Raw genomic sequence first — 7,598 nt, 5'->3', positions numbered from 1 at the left:
TATATAAATGCTTGATGGCAAAATAAATAAACATTTTAAATAAAGCGACTTGTCCTAAAAAAAACAAATGGTCACACACGGTACAATGACTTCACATCAAACTCAATCTCCTCCCAATTAATATGATTTTTTTTTCCTCCATAAATAATAATATATTATTATGACTTTCCTTTGGCTGCAACCTCTTTATCAAGCTTTTTATCGAAGGATTAATTCTCTAATTTAAAGGAGTTATTAAAACATCCCCAAATAACAAAAATATTCAAATAATTTAACGAAAGCATTGACTTGCTTATATGTTTTTTTGATTCCACGGCAAAAAAAATTCAAATTTTTATTTTTAACAAAATATATAACAATTTCAAATGCGTGTCTCTCTCTCTTTCTCCCGTATTTTCTCTTCCTTCAATTTGAAAAGTACCTGCTTTAAAAAAAATAAATAAATAAATAAATAAAACTTTTTGCTCTCTTCTTCTGCGTAAACATTTAGTTGAAACATTTCATTCGTCTTAACTGTCAGTATTCTCTGTTTCTCCGGTATGTCTCAGATCTGACTCACGTTGCTCGCACCCACTTTGATTTTTGCTCTATATATATATATCTGTATATGCTCTGAGAGTCTGAATGCAGTTGCATAACTGAGTGAAATGTTTGTGGAGAACCTCTTGTGTTTTTTTTCAAAGTTTGGTGGGTTTAATCAAGGTAAATTTGTTTGGCTTTATAGTTTAGTTCCTGGGTTGCTTGTTGATTTTCATATTGTTCTCTGTATTGGGTTGCGGGCTCGGTGTTTTCTTAAGCTTACTCTAGTGTCTAGTGTGTGTGGTTTTTATTTGGCGGAGTCTGGTTTAAGATGTTGGGCTTTATACAAAAGGATGAATTTTACTGCATGGAGAAAGAATGCAGGGACCAAATTGGGTGCTTATTTTAGATAAAGTCTTCGTTTTTGCATTATGCTTGTAGTAATTTCTCTTAAAGTGTTTAACTTTCTCGAATGTTCCTTCTTTTAGTGGAAATATAAGTGGATTGTGGTTGCTGCTTTGTTTTTGAGTTTTCCATTTCCTTGCTGGCCTCTTTGAGTTTGAGCTAAAGGAGTTTTGTGTTCGTCTTGTGGTTACCTATATGTAAGCTGCATACTGACTGATTGAATTGTATCTTTAAATACTTGATGGTATGCACAAGGACAACATCCCAGTCAAGAAATGGGTTTTCTTGTCACAGTAGTCATAGATATCTTGGTAATTTTTGTTTGGCAATACAAACAGATGTTTTTGTTCGGATTGTCTTGGTGCTTTTTGTTCCCAGCGGAGAAATAGCAGTGTTGTTTTTGTTTGAAGTAGATTGTGATTTTGGGTTGTTTCTATTTAGTTAGATGGAGGTCGTGGACTAAAAGGTTTAAGTTCAAATTGGGAGGCATGACATAACATTTGGTTTTTTAAATTTTTGGTTCAGTATAAAAGTTGTATTATGTTATTTTTTTAGCTCACAGGTGACCTTTAACTTGTGGAAATTATGCAGGATTAGAAACACGGATTCAGTATATTTGATATAGGCCTTATTACAATGGGAAAATCTCCAGGAAAGTGGATTAAAACCATACTCTTTGGGAAGAAATCATCCAAATCAAGCTTTCTGAAGGTACTTAGTTAATACCTTTTAGTATTCCATTGTTGTTCATAGTTGTGATCTACTTTTTCTCTCTGCATCCATGCAAGGTACATGCTTTAATGCATCATGCTTTAGTAAGACCATGTTGGTATTCTGGTATGAGGGGTGCACATGGAGCATTAAAATATTGGAAAGGCAGATTGCTACTTGTTTTTTTGTACTTGGGACAATGCCCTTTTCATGATTTGCTGATATCATCTTTGTCATGCCACAACGCCATACATTCTAAGATCTCACGCCTTGTGATGATTTATGCTCTGTTATGTTACCCAGAAGGCTTGGTTTCTAAGTGTGGCTTTTTGCCCGAATGGAGTCTCCATTGGCTGATTATCAACGTTTTGCAACTATAGCCTATTTCTGATGGTTGGATGAAAGTGTAGATGTTTATTTGAAGTTTGTGTTATGTCTAGGTATTATGTATCATCTACCTAATTCGTGTCCTACTTGAAGTTTTACTCTACTTCTATCTTTTCACATCCATTTTTCCAATCGGTATTTTGAAGATATAATTTCACATTTTTCCTGTTGCATGTTAATCTATTGCTGCAAATATGGTCAAAATTGTGCAAATACCTTCCTCTTTTTATTTTTTATTTTTATTTTTAATTTTTATAAGTCATAAGAATTGTGCAAATACTTTTAATTTGGTTGTTGATATACTCTAAGCAATATTTGACTTTGACATCCACTAATTTATCAATTTCATTACATGTCAAGAAATCAGCAGGAGATAAAGAGGCGACCATTGCCTGTAAGGCAGTGTCTAGTGATTTGGCAGCAAATCATTCTGTAATTTCAAATGTGGCACTTCATACCTCTAACAGAATTGAAGAAAACTCAGAAAAGGGATCGAGTGCCAACTTACCACATGATGCAGTCGTGTCATTACCTGGCATGCAAGGTGCACATACAGAAGGAACCATGGGTTTGGATTCACCTGGCAGTGCTGAGGTTACTGCCTATGAGCAAGCTGCTACAAAGGCACAGGCAGCTTTTAGAGGCTATTTGGTAATGCTTTATTACATGAAACATAAAGAAATGTCATTATTGTTAATTACATGAACAGGAGATTTGAAGCTAATTCTGCAATTCTTTCTAGCACCCATCTTTCATGTTCATTAATGTGTTTTATGCCTCATCTTCTGGATCCATGGTTTACTCTCTTAATCATATACTAGGGTTTTCAATACAATTTTCTTTTGGTAATTCAGGTTGCTTTTGATATGTTTTTGTAAATGACATTTTTAATGGTTGAATATAGGCTGTTGCAAATATTTGTTTTCTATAATCTGTTATTATTGCAATGTCACATATTCGAAAGCATGCACAGTTTCAAAGAACTCATGAAAGTCATTACAAGAATTATATCTTGGTGAATACCACATATAAATTGATGCAATGAAGTGCCATTTCATGCAGAGGGCAAGTTTCTTAGCAAAATTTACATCATTAAGAACAATCATAATTTGGAAATATCAAGATACAAATGCCATATACGTAAATGTTTCATGGTTTCCTAAGTTTGAGAAAATAAAAATCTATCATGTGAATGTGTCTGCACATTGTTTTTTGTATCTTCGGTTCATATTTTAGTGATTTGAGCGGGGGGGCTATGGGTGGATTGATATTGTAGATTTGTGATTTCTGTTGTTTGAGGGTCTTATTTCAGTTCTTGACATGTATTCTAGTGGAAGTAACCGTGGAAACATAATTTTCCTACAGTTACTCCTCATACGAAGAAAATGCATTTTTATGGATTTGTAAACTATGTTCTTAGTGGTTTATTATTATTTGGTAATATGATTTGCTATTGGCAATTTTTGAGTTAGATAATAGTTGAAAAGAAAATAAATTGTCTATCTGTAGAACAGAGATCGCTATGTATCTTTTGCAATCTTTTCTTCCCTCCTATGAAGTTAGATTTATATATTAAAGCTATTACTGATCTAATCTAAGCATAATATCTGTGAAGGCTCGCCGGGCATTTCGTGCTCTCAAGGGCATCATAAGGCTGCAAGCACTTATTCGTGGGCACTTGGTTAGGAGACAGGCTGTCACTACTTTGCGCTGCATGCAGGGGATTGTTAAGTTACAGGCTCGTGTTCGCGGTCAAAGAGTCAGACTTTCTGCTTGTGGGCTTGAAGTGCAGAAAAGATGCAGTCTGGTAAGTTTTCAAATGACACCTAAATTGGTTTCATTTGACCTGCATCTAAATTTCTATATGATCTAGAAGAATTTCTTGATTTTCTATTTGACCTAATATTGGCAATTATTCATGCATATGTTCCTACAACTTAACTCAACTCAAGTTTAAGCCTTAATCCCATGTTGTCGGGGTTGGATATATGGAGCCTTGTGAATTATGTTCTTCAAATAGAAGAATTCTGAAATTACGTTTGTTGAGTTTTCTAGTCTATTGATGGAGTACCATTTTATAATAACTAGCTATATGTTTTCATTGTTTATGTATTAATTTACTTGGGTAGGCTCATTTCTTATTAAGCTCATCACATTTTCTATGCAGTCTTAAACCTTGTAATATCTTGTGCATCTAAGTCTGTCTTTGTAATATCTCTTTAGCAGGATGTTACGAGGGTCGAGCTATTTGGATTAGATACAGCTACTGGGCCAGAAAAGCTGTCAGCAAATGCTTTTATTTGTAAGGTATATTCAGGATCTTGGGTTTTTAGATAATTTATGGTAGTCATGGTTTAATTAGTACATGATTTACAAACGAGGACAAAACATGTTTTGATTTTCAGAATCATCTTCCTTATACTGTTTAACCCACTGACTAGTCTGCGATAAGTGGAAAGATAATACAAGCTATAGTATAGGTGGTGCACTTTTAAGGGAAATAAAGTAGCCATATCATCATTGTCATCATTATCTTTCTAAATATAGAGTGACCCTGTAACACTTTGGTTGCATACGAGATATGGCTCAAACTGCTGAGTTTAAGTGGGCCTCTTTAATTTAATTTTTGAAATATTCATGCGAAAAAATAAAATTATAAGAAATTGAAACAAAGTGATAAAGGAATAAGATATTAGGGTATTTTATATATATTCTTTTTATTACAGCTCATGATATAGGAGTTGATAGTGCTCAATGTTGCTTATTATAGCTTCTTGCTTCATCGCCAACTGTTATGCCCTTCAACCTCCACTATGATTCGGGTGAACCAAATTCAGCTTGGAACTGGCTAGAACGCTGGTCATCATTTCAATTTAGGGGACCACTTCCACAACCAAAAGGTGTTCCTAATTCTAAGCCTCACAGACAGCAGGACCGCGTTCAAACAGGAGAAACTAAACTCAGCACAGAAAAACGAGGTGTGCACAAGGTCCCAACTGTAAATGTTGGAAATAATCCACTGCATTCCACATCTGAGCGTGAAAAGTCCAGACGCACCCTTAGGAAAGCTAAGGGCCATCAAGCAGAATCAGTACAGGAACACCATCAAAATGAACTAGAGAGGGTAAAACGAAATTTGAGAAAAATTACTGCATCCAATTCAGCGGCTCCTGATCAGTCAGAAACTGTGACTGAGAAGCCAAAGTTAAATATGAAAAAGCTGTCAAGCTCCACAGCATCTGATGTTCCTCAGAAGAGTGTTGATAATTTCTCTGAGAAAATAAATGACCCAGTGGTGGCAGTATCCAAAGACAATGAAATGCCCGGGTTAGAAATACCTCCAGCACCGTTGGCTCTGGAGGAGACAGTTGATATGCAGAATCATGATGACCCTGCTGGTGAGCAACTTCCTTTGGAAACTTTTGAAAAAGTTGATAATATCCCAAAGGAAACTGAGGACCTAAATGTAAAAGAAGATCAAACTAGCAAGGAGAACCACAGAAGCAGGAGAAGATCTTTATCGGCAAAGCAGGAATACTCAGAGAATGTTTCACAGCGTAGTCCAACTTTGCCCAGCTATATGGCTGCAACTGAATCTGCCAAGGCAAAGCAGGAATACTCAGAGAATGTTTCACAGCGTAGTCCAACTTTGCCCAGCTATATGGCTGCAACTGAATCTGCCAAGGCAAAGCTTAGAGCACAAGGATCCCCTAACTTTGGTGAAGGTGAGATTGAAAATGGTTTCGTCAGGCGGCATTCTATGCCTACTCTGCCCAATGGTAAATTGAGTTCAATGTCACCACGGGTGCATAGGCTAGTTCTGGAGAATGGCAAAGGGGGGAACAAAAGTGACAGATCACTACCATCCTCTAAAGATGGTCAAGGTAATATTCTGAAACAGATCTTGATAACACTTTCTCCTTCTCTCTTTTCAAAACAAAAACATTAACAAACAACCCAAAATACTAAACACTCAAAATTACTTTCACATTATAACACATTTTTTTTTTAAAAAAAAAAAGACCCCTTCTAAAAAACATTAATAAACAGAGCCAATTCTTTTTTGTTCTCTTGAATTTTAAATGCTTCTTTAACTTGGTCATGGAAGTAATAAGCTAACGGTACAGCTTTCTATCATTTGCATATCAAAAAATGATGAGAAATGCTAGGGGTACAAAATTGTTTACAAAGAAAAGCCTACTAAACTGATGTGTAACTCATTCATTAGAAAGAAACAAAACAATTAATTAAAAAAAATGTAACAAGTAGCAATGAATGAGTTACACATCAGTTTGGTAAAACGTAAAACTCTCTTGGTAAAAGATTTGGTACCTCTAGCATTTCTCAAAAATGATTTCTATTCTAATGTGTACCTTTTGTCTTCTTGCATTTCGGCATAAAAAGTCAAATCATTCTTTCTATTTCTGGGTCTGTCATTACTTGTAATCTCTTTTCTTTTTTCAAAAAATTCTTCAGTTGTGTACTGGTTTGCTGTCTCTGGAATTTTATGTTGGTTTCTGAATGATAGTAACTGTATATGTTGTGGATTTATATTTCAGATAAGGTGGCCCGGGCAGGGTGGAAGAGGTGAGTTTACTGGTATCTGCTTTGAGATATTAGGAGATATGTGGAGAAACAGATGATGCGTGACGTACCTGAAGCCTTTCCTTGTATTCCTTTATGTTTTGTGTGTTTAAGCGTATGTACAGTTAGACTTACACTTCAGGTGTGCTCTATTCTTTATTTTTCTGTTCCTGAATAGAATTCTATGCTGTAAGAAACCTACTTATGCTTTTAACCCTGTATCTCTGTGAAAGTGAAGTATTTATCTTGTTAGTTTATGAATTTATCCTTTGTCGGTTGTTCTTTGATTGAGAAAGGGTGGTAGCTCTGTATACACTGCATTGCATATCTTGGGGTCGATGCCTTGAGATATTCTTGGCCTGAATTTTCTTCCCCACACTCAAATTCTACTTTATAAAATTAGGCTCCATATTCTTCTATCTAGAGCCTTTTTGGGAAACCTATAAATTTGTTGGCCTGAAACTCCACAAGTAAAATGGGATGAGTCAATTTGATGCTCAAGGTTTGACCCTTTTCTTGGAATCCTAAGCAGAGAGTAATCAACATGGACAGTAGTGAAAAGTTCAAGCCACTCTTCATTACAGGCCAGGAAACTCTAAAAGTGTTATTCTCAAACATATTGTAGTTATTTTATTTTCAATAAGCTTAAAGATGCATCAGATGTTATACGCAGTAGGCATAAAGCGAGGTTCCGGCCGTATAATTCCGGTTAACATATCCAACAGTAACCTTGTAACCATTGCCAAGGTAAATGCATCCATTGCTCACCGATATGCCACCATATATGGTGGCTCCGGTCTCATTAGACCACAGAATTTTTCCTGTCTTTGCATCCATGGCATATATGGGTCCTCGTTGATACGTGGATCCGGCAAAAAGGACACCGTTGGCTACAGTAACAGGGCCAGGGGCAGTAGCATTACTAGGATTGGCTGTGGACCAGAGGATATTGCCATTGCGAGCTTCCATTGCCACCCATCCACCAGCAATTG

General features: G+C 35.9%; 1 protein-coding gene across 3 annotated transcripts; it reads left to right on the top strand.

Moving 5' to 3' along the window:
* Positions 1 to 450: 450 nt before the first annotated feature.
* Positions 451 to 6,890, top strand: LOC132183426 (protein IQ-DOMAIN 31). 3 transcript variants are annotated; one of them, XM_059596861.2, is made up of 7 exons: positions 451 to 537; positions 1,516 to 1,635; positions 2,383 to 2,673; positions 3,638 to 3,829; positions 4,249 to 4,329; positions 4,793 to 5,906; positions 6,582 to 6,890. In XM_059596861.2, exons 2-7 carry the CDS (start codon positions 1,561 to 1,563, stop codon positions 6,611 to 6,613), a joined length of 1,785 nt encoding a protein of 594 aa, XP_059452844.2. In that variant the 5' UTR covers positions 451 to 537; positions 1,516 to 1,560; the 3' UTR covers positions 6,614 to 6,890. The 3 variants fall into 3 exon arrangements, with proteins under 3 accessions (XP_059452844.2, XP_059452842.2, XP_059452843.2); XM_059596859.2 differs by having other exon boundaries at positions 4,246 to 4,329; XM_059596860.2 differs by lacking the exon at positions 451 to 537 and adding an exon at positions 600 to 702 and having other exon boundaries at positions 4,246 to 4,329.
* Positions 6,891 to 7,598: the final 708 nt, after the last annotated feature.

Source organism: Corylus avellana, chromosome 5, assembly GCF_965113065.1.
Source record: "Corylus avellana chromosome 5, dhCorAvel1.hap1.2, whole genome shotgun sequence".
NCBI classification, from domain to species: Eukaryota; Viridiplantae; Streptophyta; class Magnoliopsida; order Fagales; family Betulaceae; genus Corylus; species Corylus avellana.
Note: the sequence above shows the minus strand (reverse complement) of the source record. Positions and strands in the feature narration are given on the sequence as shown.

Excerpts from the sequence above, each read along its gene's own strand:
- LOC132183426 (XM_059596859.2), top strand. The coding sequence starts at position 1,561 with ATGGGAAAATCTCCAGGAAAGTGGATTAAAACCATACTCTTTGGGAAG. Across the intron at positions 4,330-4,792 it reads CAAATGCTTTTATTTGTAAG|CTTCTTGCTTCATCGCCAAC; the intron begins GTATATTCAGGA and ends TGCTTATTATAG. Across the intron at positions 5,907-6,581 it reads ATCCTCTAAAGATGGTCAAG|ATAAGGTGGCCCGGGCAGGG; the intron begins GTAATATTCTGA and ends TTTATATTTCAG.